At 36.4% G+C, this 27,875-nt stretch overlaps 2 protein-coding genes across 2 annotated transcripts in view; one reads left to right on the forward strand and one right to left on the reverse strand.

Moving 5' to 3' along the window:
- The first annotated feature begins 11,995 nt into the window (after positions 1-11,995).
- LOC145787448 (uncharacterized) lies at positions 11,996-25,670 on the forward strand. Its single transcript, XM_082599231.1, has 10 exons — positions 11,996-12,143; positions 14,907-15,158; positions 16,988-17,134; positions 17,427-17,573; positions 17,979-18,128; positions 18,713-18,865; positions 19,552-19,704; positions 22,279-22,418; positions 23,605-23,659; positions 24,977-25,670. The coding sequence occupies exons 1-10, from the start codon at positions 11,996-11,998 to the stop codon at positions 25,033-25,035; spliced, it is 1,404 nt and encodes a 467-aa protein (XP_082455357.1). The 3' UTR covers positions 25,036-25,670.
- Positions 25,324-27,875, reverse strand: part of LOC145769241 (uncharacterized) — a 51,983-nt gene continuing 49,431 nt past the window's right edge. Inside the window, exon 35 of the mRNA XM_082580825.1 lies at positions 25,324-27,740. Within this exon, the coding sequence (XP_082436951.1) occupies positions 27,615-27,740 (126 nt within the window). The 3' untranslated portion in view covers positions 25,324-27,614. The remainder of the gene's footprint in view (positions 27,741-27,875) is intronic.

The following is a 27,875-nucleotide window of genomic DNA, read 5'->3' on the forward strand; positions in this document are numbered from 1 at the left end:
TTGGCAGATTGAGAAGATAATTTGGGCCCGGTACCAATAAGATCCTCGGGCTCCAAATCAAGACATTTCTAAGAAAAACGCATTTCATCCAAAGTATACGCGGTGGTTTATTTAAGTTCCGAGGCCCCTTGAAATAGTTACAGGCTCCTAAAATGATCTTTGGTCAAAAAGTAGGCTACCAATTATAGCAAACTACGCCATTAAAGCAAACATTAATTTCGCAGACACGATGGTTATATAAACGCATTTCATCCATAGTTTAGTAGGCACAAAGCAAGCAATTTAAACCTCTGGACAGTTTATGAACAGCTACATAGTCTTCTACATCATTTTTTTGCTTGGTGCAAGGTTAGGCCCACTGCTAAATCCTTATTGGTTGTTATAAACTACTCACGCCATGCTTATCTTTGACTACAAGTATACCGGAATTAGAAATTATTAGGCCTATTCAGATTTCAAAAAAAAGAAAGAAAAACGGTTCAGAGTAATGTGCTTGACAGTTGTCAGATTGAGAAGATAACTTGGGCCCGGTACCAATAAGATCCTCGGGCTCCAAATCAAGACATTTCTAAGAAAAATGCATTTCATCCAAAGTATACGCGGTGGTTTATTTAAGTTCCGAGGCCCCTTGAAATAGTTACAGGCTCCTAAAATGATCTTTGGTTAAAAACTAGGCTGCCAATTATAGCAAACTACGCCATTAAAGCAAACATTAATTTCGCAGACACGATGATTATATTTATGGTAAGTTTAAATTATTTTGCGACCCAAGGTGGATGATCTCGCGACCAAAATTTGGGTTGCAACCAACTATTGCATAATTATTCGTAACTTTCCTTGGAGCGATGTCCTTTTCAGAAGTGTCTTGTTATGATGTCACGAAGACCCGCTCATTGGGACTGGGTCCAAACTATTCTCTAAACACCCTTGGTTGTAACACCGTACAATGACGTTTATGGAGTTTCTTGGATCAGTATCTCATTACGAGAACTCTCAACCTAGTGTCGTAACATTTCAGCGTTCTTGTTATACATTTTCTCTTTTCAGTAAGTTTTTTTAGTTGTTCATTCTTTTATTTTTATGCTTTCAGCAAAGTTTAGTAGGCACAAAGCAAGCAATTTAAACCTCTGGACAGTTTATGAACAGCCTACATAGTCTTCTACATCATTTTTTTGCTTGGTGCAAGATTAGGCCCACTGCTAAATCTTTATTGGTTGTTATAAATTACTCACAGGGTTACTTAACTAATGTTAACAAAGGTCCTGTTTGACAAGTTGAATATTTTTAGCGGTCCGCGGTGAATAGTTTATTTCACACGCAACCACGAAAGTTAAGCAATCAGTACCAGTACAGAAGAATTTTTTCTTAGGTAAAATGTTACTCGACTTTTGGAAAAGTGTTTGGGGAGTCTGAGAAGCAAAGACTCCCAGCTACTAGGATAATCACAGAAAAAAATTGCTTCCCCGCGCAGAAATATGTTTAAAGAGGCCCTGATACGTGGCAATAAAGTTCATTTAGAAGCCCAAGTTCCATCACAAACACCCAGCAGAAAGTCTGGATTCGAACCGCGGTCCGCTAGTTGAGTAGCCTTGAACTACTGTATAGTCATCTATCGTCTATCCACTTGTTTTTACTCCCAATTAAAATTATCGTCATATAAAACCCAACGCATAGTCATTCTGAATGCAGATACAAATTCTTCTTGACAAATGAAAATTTATTTGAAAAATCCCTCATGCTGAATACCTTTGAACACAAGGGTTGTAAGGAAGCTCAGCCAGCATATTACTCATTTTACTTTGATTCAACATTTGCAAATGTTGAATCAATGCAAAAGGATTGATTTCCTGGTTGGATATTTTCACAGGCCATCATAAAATGGAATCAGTATTCCGAACCTGTTGAAAACAACTTTATCGCAGTTTAGTTGATTGGTGTGGAAGCAAACGCTACTACCAGGCTGTGGGATACAAGAAACTTGAGGAATGCTCAGCGCAAGGCCACCTGCTACAAACGTTTGAATACTTTCTGGGCTTAAGATTTCCGAACTCTTCATCTTCGTTTATGCTGCGATTGCGTTTTGTTTTGAACAACTCCACTTGTCATTATGTCAAAAAATTAAAAATCTCTTTCATCTTATTTTTTAACCAGATAAGCCTGATGTGCTGATGGACTTACGATTTGTTGCAGGTAGGCAAAACAACCATCTCTCTTTTTGTCAGTTATAGGTTAGGTAATGAAGAATCGACATAACATAGCAATTTTTCAGGTGATGAAGTTTGTGTCAAGTCACAGGCTATTTATCATCTACCAGTAGTGACAAAGAACAACCTCTTGGCTGCCGCTAGCACAAAAGCGGACGTGTGTAATAGTGACTACCTTCCTGTCTGTTTCACAGATTGTGGTGCCGCTCAGCTTAGATAACGTGCGTAGAAAGCCGTATGTTGTGTTACAAGCTAGATAAAAAATTAAAAAGTGCAGCAGAAATAGTAGTCTGTCCCTTGTTAGATGTTTGACAAGAATAATTTTTATTGCTTAAAGATCAATTAAACTAGAAAGTCAATTTAAAATTGTCTAGTTGTTGAGAGCAAACTACTCTAAAAAGTTTTCTTTTTAAAATGACAGTAGGCCTATCATGTATTCCGAAACTAAACCATAATAGTCAAACAATTTTTTTATGCATATTTATGATACTGCAGGTGAAGTAATCTCTTTTGTCTGGAATAATTAAAAAAATATCAGATTTTGTCAGAATCATGAACCTACTTTGCTTTTCAAATGTTTCCAAAATTTTATCTTTGAAAGGGATCAGTCATAGATCAGATCAGTGCAGTTAGTGCAAACAATTAACATTTTTCTACGAATTGGTCTACAATGAAAGGCCAGGTTAGCTGACACAACAGATTACACAGTAATGCATTTAATTGTTCCCATTTAGAACATTCATCTAGAAATCCCTGATCCAGAGCACAAAGTAAAAGTTCAGTATCCTAACATGCAAGCGTTAGCAGTAGCTGACCAAGTGCGCTTGACAACATTAAACTTGTGTTTCTTGTGGACTGCGCGTTTGTGTATATTGGAGCTGGTTGAAACATTTGAGATCGAAATCAAATTATAAGGAATTCCAAACAAAGTCAACGATTTTTGCTGCAAAACGCAACGTGCTTTCTTTCAAAATGAAAAGGAAAGTGCAATTATTTTTAGTCTAAATAAAACATTTTGTTAAAGTATGAACTTTTCTACAATTTCAATAAACTAAATGTGATGATAAAAAGTTAGTTTACAGGCAACATAACGAGCTCCCGAATTTTGGTTGTCATAGCAGTTTGCACACTACATAGTAGGGAGGGCCGTCGGAAACAGATTGCTTAGCAACTCGAGTTTCTTAGGAGGTTCGTCGAGTAAATGGCGAAATCGAAAACAATTTTTTAATTGAACGCCAGGAAGACGGCGCACAACCAGGGGCGAGTTTAGCGGATAGGGGCTCGGGACACCCTTAGACCGGGAGGTCCGTGCAAAAAAAATTTTGCGCCTAGGGCGCGAAAAACTTTACAAAATAACTTGAAAGTCACCCACACGGTTGCTAATGCCTTTACGCCAAGCTCAGTCGCCACCTTGTGACTAAAATTAACCTTGAAAAAAGAGGCATTTTGCAGAAACTTCAAAGGCTGAGAGAAAATAATGATAATAACACAAAATCACATTTTCCACGTCGAAAGGTCCTTCAAAAGGTTGTCCCAGAGCAAATGCACCCTCTTCCCCCCTTAAATCCGGGCTTGTGTAGAACACGGTCCAAATAATCAGTAAATCACCCCATTTCATGGATATTACCCCCCACCAGTGGTGACGTTCTCCGCAAAAGCGCCCTAGTGAAAAAAATAAAATCATGAAGAATGAGGACACCGGAGATTAAAAGAAGGAAATGGAGCTGCACGAATTGGCGGAAGCAGTGTTGACTAAAAAAGTATCTACGATTTCGCCACAGAGGCGATTGTTACGTATGAGGGAGTGATCAAGAAGATCTTGAAGGAATGGGCCATGGTTAAGATGAAGAAAAAAATCCCCACGGCGAGAAAGAAGGCTGAATGGAAAACTTCATTGAATGCCAGTCTTTGCCTCCACACGCTTTTCGACGTCGTTGACGACAAATTGCTGTACTCACCCGAAGTTGATTTCGTTGTCGACCAACATGGAACACGCATTGGTTTCATTAGAAACGTCGATTGGGAGGCGCAAAATATGAAAAGAAGAGGGACGAGGGAAGGAGCAACTGCTTTCGCGAGAAAACGAGTGAAAGAACGCGAAGAATGTACTCACGACTCGGATGACTACAATACAGAAGAAACTCCCAGAAGGCGCTTCCCTTTTAGAGTGCTCGATCGGCAGAGAAGAACTCGAAGAAGAGCAAGAGTGATGTACTTTTGATCTTCGTACAGTTGCGCGTGAGGTGGAAAGGTATGGAATTCTAAGTCGAGCAGCAGCTGCCCTCGCAACCGCAACATTACTGGACACAAAAGATGATTTCAATCCGACGATGATAGTTGACAAAAACAAGCTCGTTCGTGCACAAAAACTGCTCCGTTTTGAGACGAGTCACTTCGCTTCCAGTTCGCTCGACACAATAGTTGAAAGCCTTTACTTTGACGACAGAAAGGATAAAACCCTTAAACTGAATGGCATAACTAGCTATTGTCAAAAATAAATCGAAGCCCACTAGGCAACGAGATGCTGAAATACCCAGGATCTGAATATATCGACCACGTTTCCATTCAAGGGTGTTCAACTGGGAAGACCATTGCCAAAACGATGTTGGCTGCTCTTGGCTGCGTCAAGGGACTAACGTGAAAGGCATTCGAGTCGTTGGATGCGACGGAACTGCCCTCAATGCAGGTATGCACACAGGAGCCATCACCACCATTGAGCAACATATTAGAAGTACGGTGCAATGATCGATTTGCCAGTTTCACCTCAATGAACTCCTGCTTCGGCATCTCTTCGGCGAGCTGGAAGGGAAATCATCAGGACCGCAAACCTTCAAAGGATTTATCGACCGTGTCGTCGTTAATGATAAGTGCAAAATGGGAGAATTTGCAGTCGTCGAGTTCGAGAAGATAAAATCCAATCTGACAGAAGTCGATGAGGTGATGGAATTAGTGGCGATCAAAAGTATCTGCTCGATGTGTTGGTCATCGAGGGAAGTCTGCCTCCAGAAAGCATTTGATTCCGTGATCCAGGAAAACATGGTCATGCACGATGGCTTAATCTCGCTTCAAGAATATGCCGACTTTATATCTCGGAGCCAGAACCAACAGAGGCGCTGATAGAAATGACGACGTACATCGTTAAAGTTTACGCTCCCATCTGGTTTACTATCAAGCAAACCAAGAAGGTCACTTTGCTGCTCGGTCCTTCCTTCGGTTAGTTAAGCTGACTCGCTATCTGACAGGCCAATTAAAAAAGTCGTCGACAGTGGCCTACAATCAAACGCCTTCGCTGCGCATTCGGAGAATGTAGTGTTGGCCCTTCTGCTTGACGATTCTAAACCAATGCGTAGCCTAAATCGGATCCAGAAAGCAAGGAACGAGTACACGGGTGGGATACGTCGCAACAAAATTCCTAAACAAAACTTTGAGTACACAGATTTGACAACAAACTCGTTGCTCCGGTGGAACGAGCGGAAATTCACTGAGCCACAAATTCTACACGATTTCAGCACGGAACAGCTCACAGGGCTTTTCGTCGAGACCGATGTTCCTACATCGATTGACAGTTTTCCGTCCGGCACACAAGCAGTTGAGCGCGAAATCAAACTCGTCACCGAAGTAAGCGATGAAGCCATCGGCCATGACAACAGACATGAACTTGCTGATGCGAACTGCTGCTCGCTCAGATCGTTCACGTTTTGAGTCAAAAAAAGATTACGTTCTGTGATTGTTTTCGTCGTTTTGCGTATTTTCTATTTTGTAATTATTTAATTTTTTTTTGGAAAAAAAATGTTTTTTTTACTTTTTTGAGTAATATTGACTTTTTTGTGCGGCGTCTTCCCGCGCCCCGATCTAAAAAATATTTACAGATTATTTGTTTGTGACCTAAGCCTCCTATCTGAGCCGAGTTGCTAAGTGATTTGACAAAAAAAGTGCATTGACGGCCCTCCCTACTACATAGGCTACCGTACGCTCAAACAAAAACTAAACCGGTTGCTTGCCTCTCCTCTTCTTTGTCAAAATAGGATTGTTTGAGAATCCATAATTCAATCTCCCAGTAAAAGAGCTTTTTTCAACAATTTTTTTTTGAGAAATCGTATAAAGGGATTATTGTAGGAGGAAACAAATGGTCAAGTCATAAACGACATGGACAGCTGCAGTACGGCTTGCAAGGCCATTTTAAATCTTGATATTACACATGTAAATTGACAATTACAGTCGCGTAGATGTAGGGGAGACCGGGGCTAAAAGTAACAGGGGTAAGTTGTAACACTATCATTTTCTCCCCAACTAAACAGAAAAGTGTATTTCTCTATTGCGCCCTCTATCAAGTGTATAGTAGCTAAGTTACAGAGAAACCCTCGTTTCAATATCTCTCCGTACAGTTGAGTTATAACGAAAAGCATTTTTTGCCTACTGAAAGTAAAATTTTAGAAAAATAAACTTGTAGTTACTACGACAAGAAAAAGTAAGCTAGAGGGCTGGTCTTTTTTTGCTGATATAACCATTTACTTAGGTATTTAAAAAATTAAAGGTGACCAAAAATATGTGGCATTTTATTGGTGAAATATCAAACAGTTTATGGCTAACTGCTATTGGGGCAAGATGTAACAAGAGCTGTGTTATGTTCTTTGGCAGTAAATGAGCTAGATTACTTGGTAACTGTTACAATTATGCGTAATTATAAAAGAAAAAGTGAACGTGGGAAGATTCCACCTGCATCACTGGCAATGAGTCTATTCGAAAAATTGCCAAAGATTACAACATATGCCATGTGACTTTGTACAGACTTGTTAAGAAAGTTAAAGGTAAATTTAACTAGCCTACCTAAGATAACTTACTGATTGTAAGAAAAAACATTGAACACCTGTAGGCCTATGTCTTTCGAGCGTATTCGAACAGTAGACCGGGAGAAAACTGGGTCAGGTGTGAAAAGTGCCATGGTTGGTCGCATTCTCAATGTCCTGAGAGATTGTCAAAGTATTATTGTCACCTTTGTGAGGAGTAAAGGAAAAATGTGAATTTTTGAAATGCCTCTTATATTGTGTGCAGTTTTGCTTCAGTGTGTACCTTCTGGTGAACATTTTCTGACCTTGAGAAGTGAATAAACCTTTCTTGAGCAAAAGTGAATGTTCAGTAAAGTGTTTGCTATTTATTAGCAGCAAAAATATTCTGTTACAACTTGCCTCTGCCTGTATTACAACTTGCCCCAGATCCGGGGCAAGTTGTAACGCTCGATTGAAGTTTTTCTAGGCCAATTTTCTCAAAATCCTTAATACATATCACAGGGCTTTAGGTGCAATAATATGCGTAAATAGTCTACCTATACAACTAATCTCCAAAAAATTCGCTCAGACTTGTTTTTACAGACATATAATAAATAATTCAAAAAATGTTACAACTAGCCCCGGTCTCCCCTACGTATGGAAACATTTTAAATGACCAATTAGTTGCACATGGGATTCTTCTTTCGTTTCCTTCTTTTTACAAGAGTAATGTTTAGACCAACTTCGCTATCTTGCATTTCAGCTGATCACTACCAATTTATTGCATCTGGAACTTGTATCAAAGTTGTGACCTTTCAAAATGTGATTCTTTGTTTGGTGGCAGTTTCCATACGCTAAGAACTGATGCTGTTTTCTGGTAGTAGTTTCTGCAATAGTAGTTAACTCAGCGCAGAAATGGAGTTTTCTGTTAGAGTTTCTGTAATGGTATAAATATTTAAAAAATGCCTCGGATTCATGACTTCTAAGCAGGTCCGTTAAGACAATGATTTAGACCAGGGGTGTCCAACCTTTTTGGCCAAAGGGCCACATGTAGTTTACGAATGGTTGCGCGGGCCACTTGAGTATTTACTGCTAATTTGTAATCTTAGAAATGTGTTTGTACATTTTATGGGTTATATAAGAAGAGTGAAGTTGGTTTTGAAGTGGTTTAAGGTTTTTAGTTGAAAGCAAGCCAGCAGCAAAGCGTAAAAAATGTCAAATTGGCAATTGACCCTTCTGATGTTGCCGGAACAGCGGAGTTGCGCGTCCCGTAGTGTATTGTTCGGCTGTCCCTAGGTTCATCCACGAAAAACTTGCTCGCACAAGTAAGTGCTGCCGAATAATGATGTCACGAAAACTGCCAATCTATGAACCCTCTGATCTTTTTCTTAGGAAACAATTTTTTTTGTAAAATATTAGCAATAGAAAGTTTTGAACTGACTCTTAAAGCACCAGTACTACTGTGTGGAAAAGGGTGGACGTAACAAAGTGGAAAATGTGATGCGTAACAATGTGCATTGTAATACAATAAAATTAACTTGAACAGTTGCGCACCCCATGCACTAGGGATTATAGAGTAATAGAGAAAGAAAGCAAACAATAAATGCCAATTTATCGGAATGTAAGTTCGCCATAAATTACGTTGGCGATTGAGTTGATTATATAATATATGTCATTTCGAAAAATATCACGCGGGCCACTCAGAACCTTCTCACGGGCCACATGTGGCCCGCGGGCCACGGGTTGGACGCCCCTGATTTAGACCCAGCACATATAAGAGGCCCAGTCCTCTAACAGAATATCTTCAACAAAACATTCAAAGAAAGATAATTAATATTGGCCCCGGATCCAAAAATACCCTTAAATTCAATTCTCATCGCTTATGATTGCAGGTTTTATCTTCTATTACACATTTTCGTGATTGGTTGCAAAGCCAAACAAAAGTTACCTGAAAAAGTTTTGCTGTTTTTATAATGATGACATTGACACGTCTGTGTCGTTCAACTCAAAGTCGATCTTTTTTGCATCTGTCCTTGTAGAAACAACAAAAACGTGCCCTCTGCTTCTTTGAAAATTTAGTTTCATTCTCCAAAGTTACAAAATTTCTGCAGCGTATCCGAGTATTTCTTAATGTAGACACAGAAACCAACATTCCTAGTTTCAATTTATCATTAAATGGAGTTGATGTATGTAGCACAGTTTAAACATTTTCAACAAATTTGCTCTCTGTGTACATTCCGAGGATCCTTGAGATTGTCTGAAGAGCCCAGTTTCAACAAAAACCTATTTTGAAAATGCGCTCGACTACACAAAAAAAGACTGAAAACAGTTTTATATTTTACAAGAAATGATGCGGCAGAATATGTTTGCATGGTGTAAATATAAACATAGTTTCTATGAGCAAAAAGAATTGTTGATAGCATCAACAAACAACACACAGCCTACGCCATCATGATGTTTCCGATTTTCAAAACCTGCGTTTTAAAGCACCTGTTGCATTTGGTAAGTCATGGTTCATTGTTGGCTATCTGGTGCTGCATCAACAATGTTACGAAAAGAACAGTTTATTGGAATGACGTCATAGTGATGTGATTGAACGTTCTTGAATATCGATTTGTTCTCAGGCTAATTCTAGACAGAAAAAGACAATTTTAAAACGATTTACTTCAATAAATAATGATTATTATTTTAACAACTCATAAGCCTGCCATGATGGCAACAACTTTCCAATCCAACAAAAGTAGTAACCATGACAGAAAAAAACACAAACATTCTGTAACTTACGTACCTTGGAAACAGGTTGAGGAAGTTTAACATTACCTGCATTTGATTGGCTTCGCCTTGTCAGTTAACATCAGTAGATAAATTTTAAAATTTATAAGCATAATCGAAAAGCGCAATGAGAATGCAAACATAGCTTTACTTGATTTTTCAAGGGTAGTTTAGTCAACTACTAGATTGAGTTGCAGAGCAGTCAAAATTCAAATTTACGTTTAAACTTTTAATACCAAGGTGAGATTTTGAAATAAAATTTAGCTTTTACACTGTATGACGTGATGTAAAATGAGGTGTAAAGGTAGAGGCATGGTAAGCTGTGTGGTATTGTATCGTGACGTTTTTGGTTGTAAAATCGTATTCTAGAATCAACAATGCCGACTCAGAGCCGGATACGCCGTTATGACGTGTGGAAATAGAGATTGTAGGACACAAAAGAATGGACTAACTATTCAGTTATCGTAGCTTAAATTCTAGGCTGAGGGCTACATAGAAGAACCTTTAAAAGGCTTCAAATAACCTCAGTAAGCTGATTTTTTTTAATCTACGCGAGGTGACTTTGGTGTAGATTAAAGGAAAATCTGATAAATGAGAACGCAGCCACAATTTGGCTATGAAGGCGCAAAAAAAACGTTGCAATGCTCTCTTACTGTGCTTCATAGAACATTTGACAGAGTGCAATGTTAGGCCAATAAATCGAATTAGAATACCTGCATGGAAAAAGATAAATTGTACAAACTAAAAGTAAGTAATCATTAAACTTTGCTGAACTTGGATTGTGAGAATCTAATTAAACGCAAAGAGAACAACCCACTTGAAAGTTATGCGAGGAGTGCAACAAAACTAGAAAACATTTTCTCACTAGCTTTATTTAATCTCTTGTGAATATTTAACGAACCACCTGTCCACAGTGGGGTGCATAAGTTCGGCAAAGCAGTTCATTGGGGGACTCGGACTAAAACTGAATTGATTAGGATTAACTTAGTAAAAACAAGTCTTGCAATAAAGCATAGCAGTATGAAAAGCATGCAGCAATGTGCATGCATGCGCAAAACAACATGAAGAGAGAAAGATAGTTATAGCCTATATACTTGTCACACAATTAATATAAACTTCTTTTGCTTAATTAAAGCATTTTTTCTTGCATAATTTAACCGCCATGTGGTGTGCCTCTCCTCTGCCTTGACGGTTCATTCTTGTGCATTTTTTTTTTCGATTCAATATTATGTAGATCAGTTATGCATTTTCAATTTATGTACAGTATAGGATCAGTCATTTGTTACTTGATAAGGACTAACATACGTATGGCCGAAAACGTTCTTAATTCATAGTTTATTTTTACTTTACTGAATTACGGGTTGCTAGGTTGTATATGTCTACAGTTTAAGAAAATCACTTCTTTACCAAAATTGTATTATTAGCCATGTTGTCGGAATGAAACAACCAGGGGAAGATGTAGATAGAAAATTAAATGACTAAAAAGATTAAAAGCATAGGAAAATATCACATCTACGAATGAAAACATAGCAATTAATAGGTCTACTGGCGAATGAAAGAAAATGTAGCAAACCATGTTCTCAAAGCAAGATGACCTCGGATTTATTCCACTCATCTAGTTTAATGGAATTAAAACTGTTAACATTTTTTTCCCTTTTAAATACAACTCACTTAGTCAGTATGATTATATAATATATATATTACATATAACCTATCACATATCATTCCATAATTCCCAAAACAACACTATTGGTTATAGCATAATTTACCTCAACTAGTCCTTTCAATCTGGGGTAGCTTTCCAGACAGAAAAACGTCATTGTTTCATTGATTCAACGTCTTCAGATGTAATAATAACGGATTTTGCTGTCTGGGATTTCTGTCGCCAGTTTTTATTTGCTTTTCACCTAAGGTTTAAAAGGACTTGGATCAAGTGAAAAAATGTTTCAATTCAGTTTTGCTTACGTCAGCAGTGCAGCTTATATTTTTACGCATTGATTTAAATATCAAAAATTAATTTTTAAGTGATAAATAAAATTACTGAAGTATACTACTGTACAACTGTAAAGTGCACTAAAATAACGAGGTAAAAAGTATTTTTTCGATCTCATATTGAGATAGACTGTATGTGGTGCTTTGCATAAGCTAGAGTTTTCGTCAATGCTTCTACTGTATTGTTCATCTGCAACACAGATTTTTCAAACAAGTTTTACTGTACTTTTTATCTTGAGCATATTATAAAAAGTTTCAATTATGAATTTACTGACTTTGTTTGTATCTATCAATATATGCACACAAGCATGGAGTCAACAATCATCTAAACAAAATCTTTCACAACTATCACTCGTGAAAATTGACAAAACCTCTTCTTCGCAAGAAACGAAATCTACTGTTGCAAAAAGTAAGTATAGATTATAATGCATTTTAAATGATCACCGCCCTAACCTTAATCTTGAACCCTTGAAAAGATAGAGAGAAAGTTTTTGAGTTTATGTTTAGGAAATTTATACTAACGCCACCACAAACTGTGCTGCTGTTATTATATTTTTGTAACAAAATAATTATTTGACCCAGGCCATGTTTTGCGGGCAACGTTAATTACGTCAAACTCTTTAGTCTTTAGAACGGACAAAAGAAATCGGATTCTTATCCATCACTATTTCAATACACAAATTAAACGTAATGTTGGCTGCTTAGAGTTTTACTTCTATAAGGATGCAGAATTTTGTAGACTGCAGTAAGAAAATAGAGTAGAATATTTAGTTTTACTTAAGTCATGCTGCACTAGACTTTGAATCTTTATTATCTCATCTCGGCCTCTATACCATATCTGCATCTTTTCTAAGTTAGCATACGTTTGTTGTTGTTGTGATGGTGGGAAATATGCAGAGGCTCCGAGGGGGGGGGGGAATTCGGGCAACTTTCCCCCTAGCATAACACTTTAAAGGAAAAACGAGTAGTTTTTTTATTTTGTGATATTTGAGGGGGGCTCATTTTTACTACTAGGCCTACAATGAAAATGTACCAACTTAAACATAAACAAATTTTGGAATGAAATGCGTAGTTCCCAGTACTTTTCGATTAATGTAGGTGCTTTTTCAAATCAAGAACAAATCATTCTCGTATTAATTAAGGTAGGTTATGTAAAACTGCTGCAAGACATAAGATCTGATCAGGCTTACTGACTTCTGTATCACTGAACCGTTTCTGTTCTTTTAACTTGAAAACTGGTGCTGCTTTGGCTAAGCGTGTAGCCTTCTATTTTTGCTTGACCAACTTAACCTTGACTTTAAAAACTGCGTCGGCTAGACAGACTATATGATAATGGATCCAACATGTCTGGAAGGGGAAAGATGTTCATGCAAGATTAAAGGAAGTAAAACCTTCCTGCCTATTTTCTGCTTATGGATGTTACTGCGAAAATCTAGTTGGAGTTCATGGTGTGCAGTTGGGACTTGTGGAACCAATTTAAACAAGTTGTAGCCCACAATAATGATATTTTGGATAAGTTGGTACTTTTAAAAGAAAGCTAGACAGTAAACTTAAGCTGCAAACCGAAACGCACCACCCCATTATCTCTACTCAAAAAAATCATTGATTGCGACTTTCGAAACAATTTTCTAAAATATTTTCGTTGCTTTGAGAATTGTTTACGTAAACCGGTAGGCTAAGCCTATCTCGAACTGCTGCGAGTTGAAAACGTGGTTTTAGCACATAGAAATTTGTAAAGAATTGTTTACGCTCCACCATGACTCAAAACCTATCGAACAGCCTATTCATAACGACATAACCTATTGTGCATCAAATCAGACTATACAAAACCTTTATTATTTGATGCTGTGATCCGTGACTTTGCATTGCAAAAAGTCCGGAATGGATTAAATGCTTTGTTGAGCTATTTTTATTGCCTGTAGGCCTATTGTGTGCATACAATTTTCTTCTCCACCTGTGCTAAAGTTACCAGCTACAACAATTTTGATTCGCATCTGAATAGAACCAATAGCCTACTGGCACGCAGGTTTATCATGGGAAGGAGACCATTATCATCGACCCAACAACGGCTCTTCCAGGATTCCACACAACAATAGGTAGCAGCTAACAGGATAATCAGCATGCACGCTCGCACTTCCCAAACACTAGTCTACATAGGTGGGGTACTCTCAGTAGCTCTGGATGCCAACACTGCAAATCCAACATTCAAGACGTCGATCACCTGATCAAGGATCGCCCAGCCAACAAAATCAGTGGCGGATATGGAGCAGTATAGGCTACATGCATGTGGCAACATTTTTAAACACTGGTTGAAGCGCCAACGTCACCGCATATGAGATGTGCACACCAAACCACTCTAGGCCTACAAGTTTTTCTAGTTAAAGTAGTGAGCAAAAATGGCAATTTTATCGCAAGTGTACTCGAGTGATCTTTGTTGATTTCATATAGAAAGATGATTTTTTCATATCGAAACGTTTATTAAAATTTAAACTTTAAAGGAATTCAACTTCACGCAGAGGAAAGTACAGTAGGCCAAGTTCAGTTAAGACACATGATGCAAAGCATGATAAAAAATCGTTGCTTTTATTTTTGCTGAAAATTTTTTTTCTTGGGGCCCATTTTTCGTATTGTTTCCCGACGTGACGCGACAATTCATCGAAAGACAATTTATTGAACGACAGTTAATCGAACGACAGTTTATCGAAAGACAGTTTATCTAACGACAATTCATCGAAACGACAATTCATCGAACCGACTGTTTATCGAAACGACAATTTATCGAACGACGAATCTCCCGAAACAAATTTTATCTAAAATTTTAATGCACATATGCAGTGGAATACTCAAGGGTTATGGTTAGGGTTAGGGTTTAGGTTAGGGTTAGGTTTTCGATTTACTGTCGTTCGATTAACTGTCGTTCGGTGAACAGTCGTTTCGATAAACAGTCGTTTCGATTAATTGTCGTTCGATTAATTGTCGTTCGATAAACTGTCGTTCGATAAACTAACGTAGTACCGTTTCCCGACCAGTCCTGATTTCTCTTGGAAGCTCCGGAAATATGAACAAAGTGTTAGAATTGTACAAGTGTTAGGTTATAGTTGCATTTTGTATAAAGCAAACAGTTTATGGCTGCTAAACGTCAATGGTCAAAGACTTCTTTTTTTGTTTTTAGCAGCAACTAATCCAGTAGAAACGACAAAAGTTAGCAAACTCGAAACGGTGCCAGAAACTACCAAAGCAGCACTATCTACGAAAGCTCCTCACTCATCATCCACCAATCCAACTCCATCCAAGATCAAAAACATTCTTTGTCTTAGCAATTTTGGAAAATGTCTGACAAAAGATAGCACAGATCACTGCCCCGAGAAAAGCGCTTTGGTAAAGGGTTTGTGTGAAGAAGATGGCATGTTGTGTTGTATAGATAGTAAGTTGAATTTTCAATTTTACTCTGCTGGCATTATCATTGCATTTTATCTCAATTCACTATTGATGTACAGCAGTGCCGGTCTTAGGGTATTTCGGGCCCTTTGCGGAATATCCTTTGCGAGCCCCAATGACAATGATCCAATTCAGTAGTGTAGCTAGGTATTTTGAAAGGGAGGGGGGTTTTGACGGCGTGTTCGCCCAAGGCGACACCCAGTGTCTTGGGGGCTTCCCTCAGAAATTTTTGAAAAATTGTTTTGAATTTAGTTCATTCTGAGAGCATGTTCAACAAAAATTTAGGTATTACTGTAAAATGGTGCTGTCCGGTGGCAAGGTGGCCCGACGCGACAGTCTCAGCACTTGTCTCACCCTGAAGCCGCAGCTGACTTCAAGGATAGGCTACCGGTACTTGCTTGTGAATCGAATTGAATTTTTTCCATTGGAAATGACAAAAATTACTGCATTTTCTGAGTAAATTGCGGGCCCCCTAATTTGCTGACCCTGTGCGATCGCACTGTTTGCACACCCCAAAGACCGGCACTGATGTACAGTTTTGGAAATAATCAGCATTTTGCAAACTTGCAATGCAATTTTCATCTTTAGTGCTATTAAAAACAGTTTAGTTTAGCGAACATTATGCTTAGCATTTGCTTAACCTCACCCAGTGAAGCTATAAATTTTCAAATTTTGCTTTGCATTTCGAATAATTTTCATTAGTTTAATCAAATTAATGTCTGGATCACTTCGTAATTAATGTTTTGAAAGCAAATTTTTTGAAAACTATGCAATTTTCATCTTTAGTAGGCTACTATTAAAAACAGCTTAGTTTTCAAAACATTTGCTGAAGTTAGTTCAATGACCTACAAACTTCATTATACATAGGGCGGTATATATCAAACGTGGGCACTCACAAAACCATAAACAAAATAACTAGCAACAGCGCAAGGGAACATGGATAAAAAAAAACAATATTTAACATAAATAGAAAAGACAAGATTAAAATTGAAGTTCGGTTTCTCGGTCGACGGGCATTGGAGCCCAACCATATTTTCCATTCTAAGATCTCTGCTCTCCCAAGAGAGCACCTCCGTCGCCGGAAATCAAGACACCCATTCGTGCCAGCCGCTCAACTTCTGATCAACAAAGCTGATGGACAAAACATCTCTGCGGCTAATTGGGCGGACCACAAGTGGAACTTTCAATGAAAATCAAGAAGAAACAAACACATATCAAAGACGACATTGAAGAAGCAACAAACGTAAAGTGGCAAAGGGGGTACATGCCGCAAGAATGACAGACAACAGATTCGCCAAAACACCACAGAATAGACACCAAGATATGCGAAAAAAAATTAGAAGAAAACCGAAAAAAAGATGACCGGATGACATCCAAGAAAAGATTGGCATCACCTAGATGAGAACAGCAAAAGACAGAACGGTGTGAAAACAAATGTGGAGGTCATCTGCCTGCAGTTGCAAGACGCTGGTTGACAACAATGATGATGATACATCAAAGCTTAAAACCTAATTTGTAGATTTACTGGTGCAAAAGACTATATAAAAATAATTTTAATCGCTTATTTAGCATTTTTTAATCACTCTTGGGCATAAAATGTAAGATCTTTTGAAATAAAAAACATCAACAAAACACGTAGAAGTTTTAGTAAGAATAACTTACAGGCTATTGTATAACTTGCATAAAATTCATGACAACAATTGTACTGTAATATGCATAGGCTACTAGTGAACTAGTCTACACCCTACGGTTATATGTATAGCTCCAGCACTGAAGATGAGTGTACTTTAACAACAAAAATACTTCTCTTCCCAGATCAACAAGTTCAAACGTCTTGGAAAAACGAAGATTCACTTTGTAAACAAATATATGGGACATGTGGTTCCGACACAAAAAAATGTGATGGTAAAGTAGATTTAGCGCCTTGTGGTGGACCAACTGACAGAAAATGTTGTTCGCCAGGTGAACTAAATTATCTTGTTACCGCAGTTTCACTGTAATAAATCATCAACGTTTTTTTGATTCGCAAATTGTTGCACAAGTAAATCAAGTTTATTCAATAATTAGGATTTTGTATTTTTGTTTACCCGAAACATATTCTGTAGCAAAATTAGTACTAAAAAGTTGCACTTTTCGACCTCAGTTGATTTTACACTTCTTTTTTTTATCTATCTACCGGTATGCCAATTGCTAATATTACATCTTCAGCTGCTAATGCTAAACTTGCAACAGCATAATATTTCTCATTCTTAAGGTGACAAAGAAATAAAGAAATGGACTGAAGATGACACTTCGTGCTTACAAGGATTAGGAAAATGTCAAATAGCAAGCCTCAACTGCGAAGGAACTTTTCAAGAAAAGACTTGTGGTGGACCAAGTGCTAGACAGTGTTGTCTTCCAAGTATGTTGTCTCAGTACTTGACTGTGAACAAACAACTACCGAACATTATGCTTAGCATTTGCTTAACCTCACCCAGTGAAGCTTTAAATTTTCAAATTTTGTTTTGCATTTCGAATAATTTTCATTAGTTTAATCAAATTTAGGTCTGGAGCTCTTCGTAATCAATTTTTCTGCACATCTCCCAATCTCTCCTTAGTGCCTTTCATTTAACATTGTTATGGTGTATTTACAGAGCTGTGCCGAAATAATCAGCAACTGCATAAAAAACACTAGAATATGCTATAGGAGTGCATTGCCAAAGCATTTAGGGTGATTGGATTGAATTTACAGCGACATCAAAGCTTTTCTATTTAGAATAGAAGCATGCTAGCTATGAAATTACGTGACAAACAATTTATATTTCAGGTGTGAAAATCCAAACGGAATGGGAAAAACATGACGAAAAATGCCACAAACGATGGGGAACATGTCAATCAAAGATGAAAACTTGTTCTGGGGGATTTTATGAAGCTGATTTATGCGGTGGTCCCGAAGCAAGAAGCTGTTGTGTGCCAAGTGGGAATATTTCTATGTCACATATTTGTTTGACGTTGTTTGACTGTAAGCTATATAAACTATATGCCCTATAAACTATATGCCCCTATTGGCATTAGGCATAGGCCGGATAGTCAAAATATGCATCTCAGATAGAGTAAAGATAAATTGTGCAATGTTTGAGCAGCCTATAGGTAAGCAACGGAATTGAATTCAGATACGACGCTCTCTTGCCAATCATGCTATCCTGTTTCGACACCAGGTTTATTGTAATTCTTGAAAAACCACACTCGTCTCCTCCAAGGGTGTAATGAATTGGATGGATAGGAGTTGTTTCTAAAAGAAAGGCAGCCAAGAGAGAGAAATTAACTATCTTACTCTCATTAGTTCCGAAGGCCTTGCACAATGAGAACTTTATCTTCCCAACTCCTAACCTACAATAACCAAGAATGAGATCACTTTTAGCCAGACGTAGCCTAAAGACGTAGCCTAAAGACGTAGCCTAAAGACGTAGCCTAAAGACGTAGCCTAAAGACGTACCCTAAGCAATACAGATTAGGAAACTTTGAAACATTCTGCTTGATATTTTCAATGTTGTTTTTTAGATACACACACAATAAACAGTTGGATCCCTTTGGAAAGTGCTTGCACTGACGCTTTTGGAGAGTGCCAACATGACATTAAGACATGCAATGGAACTAAGCAAGAAAATAAAGAGCTATGTCAAGGACCATCCTATAGAATATGCTGCACGCCGTGTAAGTTATCAAAATGTCTATTTGATTTTCAGGTTTTCGTATCATACGACGTCATCTTTTACTCGTGTCGAATTATGTTGATTGAAATTCAAAAATCGTCATTTACATATTAGTCTGTATGTAAAGTAGACTGATTATTACCACGTTACGTGAATGAATAAAAAAATTATTGAATATCATAACATTTTAATTGAAGCATTTTTCTACCATCGTATCAGTTTAGGTATAGGCATAATTGATAAAACATAACCCCATTGATCTTGCTAAAATCTACCCATTTAGTAATAGCATTTTAACTGTAGCCTATTATCTTCGTGAATGGTATATAATGAAGCAATGTGTTCCAATCTGGGATCAGTGAATGCATTGATTTTCGAAAAAAAGCATCCTATTAAAATGTAAGCACTAAGACGTATACAACAAAGATCGGTAGTTAAGAGTAATTTTGAAAAATTGTCACTACGGATCATTTTTAAGAGCTTGTTGGCTGGAAATCACTGAAATCAGCTTTGGGTAGACAAACACACCAAGTATTGAAATGTAAAACACAAACCACAAAACACCGGTATTGCATAAAATATATCATTGTTCTTTAGTAACAAAATATTTATATTTGTTGTAAAATATAAAAATGCATTGGCTGTTTATTCATAGAAGTTTTATCATTAAGTTTTCAATACTTTTAGCGGATGAGGAGGTAAAATATTGGGAACAAAATGATTCTCCTTGTTTAAAAAAGAAAGGGCACTGTCAGGATGTTAATTTGGAATGTGCTGGAAATTACGACACACATTCTTCATGCGGTGGTCCTGACGAAAGGCAGTGCTGCCTTGCTGATGGTAAGTATAAATTTATTGCTGTCTTGTCTTGTTACAATCTCTTTTTGTCCCAAATGGTTGTAGGTTTAAAGTTAGCTAAAATGGTATTGGCTTGGATGGTGAAACATGAGTCAAAAGTCAGAAAGACATCCAAAAAAAACTTTCTGAATTGAATAACCATAACTTTACTATGTTAACAAACTTTTTTTTAAGAAATAACGTTTTTAGAATATCTTCTGATTCTTTATGAGCAAACTTTCTTCCAGTTTTATAGGACTTCAAGTCTATTTAATGCTGCAATAAATCAATCAATCGTAGAATTTGGTAATTTAACACGCTTTTTCATTTGGAAGATCAAAAGATTGTTAGTTGTTTGATGACGTATAAGCGAAAGCAATCGGCTTTTGCTTTTAAAAAAAATAGGCCAATCGCAAACTGCAGATCAGTGCAAATTCTTCAAGTTCAAGTTAATTTTGTTTATGGCTATTTCAAGATTTGTTTGCAAATTAACAACGCAGCCGGATCAAACTAATTTTGTTGGATTATAATTATAATGCTGCTGTGTATCACCAAGGATGCAAGATAGTCATGGGATTTGTAGCCGTATAAGTTTTCATCTTCATTGTCGTACTTTATTCTACCAAGCAGTAAAACTAAGTAAGAAAGAAAGACAGTCCGTTGTATTCTTACTTTAGCTCACTTCGCTTTGCCCATTAAACCAAAAAAACGATGTTTTTGCTACTGAACGTCGGTTAAGTTTAGGCTTAGCTTATTCGACTATTATGCAGTATAACCCTGATCATTAATGCAATTTCAGACTTAGTCTATTTTTGCCAAGATCCACAAGTACGAAGTACAACTATTCTTTATCATAATTTTATTGTGGTCAGAAGTAAAGATATTATTAAACTAGAAACTGCAAATTTCATGTACAAATATGTGCACGAAATGCTGCCACGGGCCTTTGCTGGCTGCTTTGCTTATGTAAATGGAATTCACCAGTATAGCACCCGTCAAAACAAAAATAGTGATTTACATTTACCATCTATAAAATCAAACTTTGGTAAGAAGATGCTATGTTTCTATGGAGTGTTACTGTTGAAACAAATACCAAACAAAAATAAAAGAAACATCTTACAGTACTTTTAAATTGAAATAAATCAAATATAGTTATTACTATTTAAACCTTGACAGCCTGTTTCACCTAAATGGATCATCAGAAGGTTCTTATTCAAATAGAACATAATCAAATAATATTCTTATTTAAATTGAAATATGTATGTTTTTTAAACAATTTGTACAGTAATCACTTCTGAAGCATATCATCTGCTTATCTCCTTGCGCATCATATTTCTGTTGCTTTGTTTTTGTTGTTTCACAGCATTATATTAAATACCGGTATTATGTTCCTTAGTTTTTGTGTTTTGCCTTTATGTTCGGTCAGTAGCTGACTTTGGTGACCTTTTGGTCTTTCTGCCATCCTTGTTGTGCAAATTATTTTTGTTTGTTGTGTATCATTTTGTTTAATCTCCAACAGAAAAAATAAACAAACGAAACTGAACTTTGTACTTTTCATCGGCTTACTTTTAAGTCTGTTATGAAGTAAAAGTAGGTTACCGTAATTAGAATTTGACGTACATCCTATGATATTTATTGAAACCTCCCTACCATAAAAGGTTTTCTGCATACACCACTGATATCAACAATCCTGCCAATCAACCGCAGATTCCGATAGCAGTATAGCAGACTTTTACCTGCAGTATATTGTACATGTACAACAGTAATACAAAAGCAACAATACTCTGACGATTTATATGGCTTAAAGATTCTTTCTATTTCATATTGGAATTTAGTTTTCATTGCATGTTCTATCGTGTGTGGTTTTCGACATATTTTACATAGTTTCGTGAAGCCAAATTTAACTTATAGGCTGATATTATGTTTGGGTCCATAAACTTTTTTGACAAACGTATCTTGTCGATAACGTCACTTCTTTGATTGAAAGTGAACTGTCTTCATCATCATTAAGTTCCTTCCTCTCATCGAGGGTTGGAGGCAATGAAGCGCCAAATTTCTCTGTTGTGAGATTTTTCTTTCGCAGTTTGTAATAAAGTCTTGACCAGTCTTTAATATCATGTCCAAATTCTTGGTGGTTTGCTCCTATTTCGCTTTCTATTCATTTTTTCTTCAAGAGTTGTCATTGAATAGAATTATTGGGCATCAAACGGCCAAAATACTTCAATTTTCTTGTTTTAATTGTTCGCAGAATTTCCATATTGGTTTGTATTCTAAATAGTGCATTTTCGTCTGTAATTTTATCCTTCCACAAAATTTTAAGCATTTTACTTTTTGTTTTTTGGCATGGTCGACTATTTCGCACTGTCGCAATAGCCTACATGGTATGATGTTTTAGCATATTTTTAAAGTCTATGATAGTAGCTTCTTGTCTTTGAAAATCATACCATACAATAAACAGTCACAGTTGAATTGAGTCATTCTCGGATAAGTTGATCAGTATTTAATTGCTGATTAAATCTGTAACAAAATCATGACGCTACAAACCTAGCTATGATTTATTTATCTTTTTTGTTTTAGAAAGCAACAAACCAAAATCAGCACCAACAGATGGATCATTGTCATCCCGCCCTTTGCCGACAAAAGTCATAATTTTGATTGTTAGCAGTGTCGTCATGCTAATTGCTACTATTGTGATCACCATTATTCTTACAAAAAAGGCAAGTGGCATATGGATTGGTTTACTGTTCTCGGAAGAAAGCTTTCTCGCGAGCTACATACACTTGGTGGTTTTGAACTACTAACCCGTTACGGTACCAACAATTCATGTGGATAGTTTGAAATACATGTTTTTATTGGAAATGTTGATACTTCAACATCCATTGTACAAACATCACATGTTTATTACAATTCGATGTTGCTTCTGCCCGCAACCGATTAAAACTAGGCCAGTAGTAATTATCAAAACAAAGAAGTAAAGGATTCAGAGGGGTCTTAGTGACGTGCCCTTCAAAACTGAGGAAGAACATGCTTTTTTTTTCATTCGCTACGTTCGTTCAGTCACAAACCATTGATCTGATCGTCGGAAAATGTGACATACAGTAGGGGAATAAGTGTTTTCAGCAACCGGTACAAGTCGGCGAATTTGTAGTGTGCCCTTTTAAACTGAGAAAATAATGCAATATTTCAACGTGAACATCTTCCTCACTCAAGTAGTTATCAATCCTATTAAACTATTTCAATATTAATAGAAGCTTGAGATGAAATGTACCTTGTGTGTCTAGCCTACTAGGCCAATAACGAAATGTAGGAGCACATCGGGTGAGTTGTCAAATTTCACTGAAAGACGTTGAAAAATTATGCAACAAGGGTATAGGCTACTAACCTTCGCTGAAAAGATAAATGATATTGAAATCTGTATTTGGTCATAAATAAACATTTGATATTTAAATTCAATTTTACATCATACCTATGAACTACAACTTCTATAGAAATCTAGTTTTTATGTTGATGAATTCGGTCCAATACAAATTAAGAAAACAAAGCAATACAGTATTGTGTTACAAAATGCGCAAAACTGACGAAATCAAAGCAAGATTTGTTGAAATTGTTTGGGGCAAGCTTCCTCAGCTCCCTACTAGGCTATCTGCTTTTTCCAATCTCAACTTTTACGTTGTTTTCTTGCTTAGAACGTTTGCTTCGTTGAAACTCTAGTGCACTCTCCAATTTGTTTTCTAGATCCTCTGCTGGTTAGGGCTGTAGTGTTTAAAGCTAAAAGCAAAAAATAATGTTAGTACAAACTAGACTCGCTTGCAGTAACACAGCTGTAGTAGGCTACAATAAAACTGTTGAATATGGTTTGTTAATTTTTAAATATTTAAATTTTAATATCCTTTTATTTGGCAGGGAACATTCAGATCGTATAAAAGAGTCCGAGATAGTAGCTGGTATGACAGAAGCGGTGAGTTGATGCTTAGGAATACTCCACTTTAATATTTATAGCCCTACTCAGTAAACAGGCTACTGTAAATCAGGGCTTCCAAACTGGGGGGTCGCATAACGAACTTCAGGGGTCGCAGAGAGTAGGCTATACCAATTTGCACAAGGTACTGCATATTAACACTTTTGTGTGAGATGTTGTGATATTTAATAACTTTCTTAAGAGTCGCGCACTCAATAGCCTGCCGTATTTTTGAAAATTTATAAGGTGAATGGAATCGGAGTTAAAAACTCTTTTACTGCATCGTGAAGTGAGGTGGCTTTCAGAAGTCAAAGCTTTAAAATGGCTAGCCAATTAACGTTGAAAACCGAAATGGTGATTTTTCCAACAGAATAAAATTCAGTCTTGGTCCACCATTTCTCAATAACATCTAGCTTTTGAAATTATGTCAAATGTCAGATTTGCTTGAAAAACTAAAGAATTTAATTTGTCCCTCCTAGGCGAAAACATTAATATTTTGCATTGAAGTCTAAAATTGATGCGTCCATCAAAAAATTGAACATCTGGAAACCAAAATTTCAAAATGATTTATCTGAAATGTTCTCACTTCGCCTACCGTTCCAACCTGATAAGCAACATTGAAACCGTCTTGAGACCAGCTTAAACTAACATTGAGCTACGGGTGGGCTTGCTTTGTAGCAGAAGGCAGTCACACCCATCACACTGAATAAATGCGTTTGCTTTTTTATTTTGTTTCCAGTAGGCTACCCATGGGCTTCGTTGTGATGGTCAGAAATAAATAAAAACAAACTGAACTGAGTGCCAGTAAATTGTTTTTCGTTTGATCTAAGCTTTTCAATAAATATCACAAATAGATATTTCACCCTGTTCATCATTTTAATCGTAAGTGGTCTCGAAATTTTTGGGAGATTAAAAGGGGTCGCGAGCAAAAAAGTTTGGGAAGCCCTGCTGTAAATAACTAGTCTAAGTGATCATATACAAGTAGAAATATACTTCAGTTCTCTTTAATCCAGGTTACGTATTTTACTAACGATTCTTTTGCTAACACAGAAGGTTGATTATAACCTTTTACTTTCGGATTAATATAGAGTTTGTTAATCGTTACATGTAATTCAGTACCGTAGCCCTTGTTGTGGCAAATGTATAGACCTAGCCTAGCCTACTTGTACCAAAAGCTCAACAAGTTAGGCTAAACATTTTGCAAAACTTTACAAATGTCAACGTTTAGACTACTGATGATATAGCGAGTATTTCTTCTTAAAACAACAAACTGCTCACTTACAAGACAATTCGCTCACAATTTCTTTGTTTTTTCAGGGACGGAAGAAACTGTAAATTTAACATCTTGTGACGACCAAAAGGGAATTTATGCTTGAGACTTAATATTTATCATTGACACATGTGTTATTATCAATTCAATGGCTTCCTTATTTGTCATTTTTTAACCTTAGAAATTTTTGTGCGGCATTATTTTCTAACTCAGCATTAACGGGTTTCGGATCGGTGTTGAGCAGATTGGATATAGGCCTACAATGTTAATTTCAGTGCTTTAGAGCAGGGGTGGGCAACATTTTTAACACAATCATGAATTATAAAAATTAAATTCTTAAGGGAAGGGGGCACTGCAAAATATACTGGTTTATAGTTTTATTTTTTACTGGAAAGTTACTGCAAGTGCATGCAGATATGAAATATCATTGCAAATTAGTAGGCTACATGATGGTCAGATAGAAGTTACTGACAAGGTTAAGCTTTGGAAATCAAAACAGAAAAATTCCAACATGATGAACATTCGCATGACCTTAATTTGGAAAAAGAGGAAAGGCCACACAAAAAACTGGAAAAGGGTTGCATACGATCCTCATGGCTCATGCTGCACATTTGAAAATTCGGTTAAAGAATTGACGAAATCCGGCATGATAAGTTGTTGCTGTGGTAAAATTGTTCATAACAAATGAGCTTTGTTTATTGTGTACATTTTATTGACAATACGATTGCTGTTTTTACTGTTGTTATTGGTATTGTATACAAAAGCAAAACAGCAACAGCTATAGTTCTTTGTTAAAGTAGCCTATTCAAGTAGACTAGTAGCTTATTGATATCAAAGAAAGAAAGCGTAGGCTGCTGTTTAAAAATAGAGACTGCATAGAATGAAGTGTTTCTCAATCTTTTTGCTCTCATTTACCGCTTGCCAACTGTCTGAAGATCAATTTACATCCAACAGATCTTTTTAAAGAAGTTTCACTGTATGCTGGTTGTGAAAACTTGCCACCGGGTGTGTAAAACACTATTAAAACATTATTCCAACTGAATCAAGTTGTTGTCATCTGGCAATTGCTTTCTTACCATAGCTATACAAGTATACATTGAAATACTCAAAACTGAGTTTTGATATAAATTTTTGGAATAATATATAATTAATCAATCTACTTTATGTCAAATTGGATTGGATTGTGTATTTAGGCTATTATATCTCAAAACACACGAAATGAGTTGCATGGTCTAGCTTTAACAAACAAAATACCTTTTACTTGGTTTACCAACACTTGTCCTGTAAATTGAAACAAGATCCATGTCAGTACGAAATAACAAAAAGTTTTGACATTACCATCTTGCCTAATATACGCAATATAGGCCAGAATAATAACCAAGTGGAATAAGCGGTTGAAAGAGGGCATTACGCTATAATTTTGCACAAGGCTTTATTTTTCAGATTCTCAAACAACTCTTATTTTGCCCTATTGAAAAATGCATGAAATTTTATTGAAATAATAACTTATGTAGGCTAGCATCTTTTCAAAAATATTACTTTTCAATTCAGGGCAATATTAGGCTATATAGGTATGTTTGAAACAATTAGAAATGATAATTATCGAACATTAACTTTATCAATAAACTTTAATAAAGCTTATTGAAAAACAGTGCTTGTAAAGTTCTAAACAGTGTTTCTATTCTTTAATGAATTTACAGTATTGTACTTTGCTCTGCAAGAAAACATAATGTTATAACCATCAAAGAATGAGTACTAAGGAAATTCAAATGCAATGAATCATTGTATTTTTTTAAGTATGTTGCCGACATGTAGAGGATTGCAATAAGTGTTTTGTATTATAACACAAGCAATCATGTCAGTCAATTAAAGCATTCTTCAAATGGAAAGATTGTAATTATCAAAATGCATATGAAACCACCAAAGCAAAGTGTATGTAATAACAAATAAAACTCAATGCAAGATAACTTATAAAAAGTCCATTATTAGACACTGTTCCCACACTTTCACAAAGTAATTGAAACTTTGTTTGATTTAATGAAATAAAACTAACAACCGCAAATCACCAAAACGTTCAGAAGAATTGGTTAAAAACAACCATTGCAATAAGATAGTTTGTTGAACAATTGTAGCACAACTTATTTATTGTGTTTAAAACACTTGCTATTGTTATAGGTCGTTTGTATATCTTTATACTAACAATAAAATGACCAAGTACAAAATCCATAATAGCCTATATTTAGTACAGAAATATATTTCTATGTTATCATGATTTCAATACTGTGGGCGGCCATAAATTATAAGTAATTTCCAACAAACAAACAATGTGATAAAACGAAAACCAGAAATATCATAACCACCATCACATTTACAATCAAATCAGCCTGTTAATAAGAACAAAAAAGTGATTCCGTAAAAAGAGTATGTTTCCTGAAACCATATAGCTTGAGGCAGCTATACGTAATAATCGAGTTACTTTTAGGAAGACTTTCACTTACATTCAACAAGAAGATATACTTGATCAATGATAAACATAAAACACTTTTACAAACTATAACCTTTAGATAATTTACTGCACCTAACTAGCAAAACGTTTTCTACTTTGTAGAAGTAATGATGTTTAGATGAGTAATTTACAGGTGGTGTTTTCTGGTTGATGTAAAATGGCTAAAGAATTATTATGTGCTAAAGTTCAAGTATTATAAGTTCTCGCAGAGACGCTTGAAGTGGGTCAAGCAATGTTGAAAGATCCTCGAATTCATTGACTGTGAAAACACGAGAAGAATTTCCGCGATGTCCAGTTGAGAATAGCTAAAAAAAACAAGAATGCACAATTTTATCCACATGCCCGAAGAAAAATATGAAAAATGACAAATATAAAATCAATACAATTTCATGAAAGTAAAAATAGCAGACCTCCAAATATACTGTCGTTGCTATTGCCGC

Source organism: Aplidium turbinatum, chromosome 1, assembly GCF_918807975.1.
Source record: "Aplidium turbinatum chromosome 1, kaAplTurb1.1, whole genome shotgun sequence".
In the NCBI taxonomy this organism is placed as follows: Eukaryota; Metazoa; Chordata; class Ascidiacea; order Aplousobranchia; family Polyclinidae; genus Aplidium; species Aplidium turbinatum.

Excerpts from the sequence above, each read along its gene's own strand:
- LOC145787448 (XM_082599231.1), top strand. The coding sequence starts at position 11,996 with ATGAATTTACTGACTTTGTTTGTATCTATCAATATATGCACACAAGCA. Across the intron at positions 15,159-16,987 it reads CATGTTGTGTTGTATAGATA|ATCAACAAGTTCAAACGTCT; the intron begins GTAAGTTGAATT and ends TTCTCTTCCCAG. Across the intron at positions 18,129-18,712 it reads AAGAAGCTGTTGTGTGCCAA|ATACACACACAATAAACAGT; the intron begins GTGGGAATATTT and ends GTTGTTTTTTAG.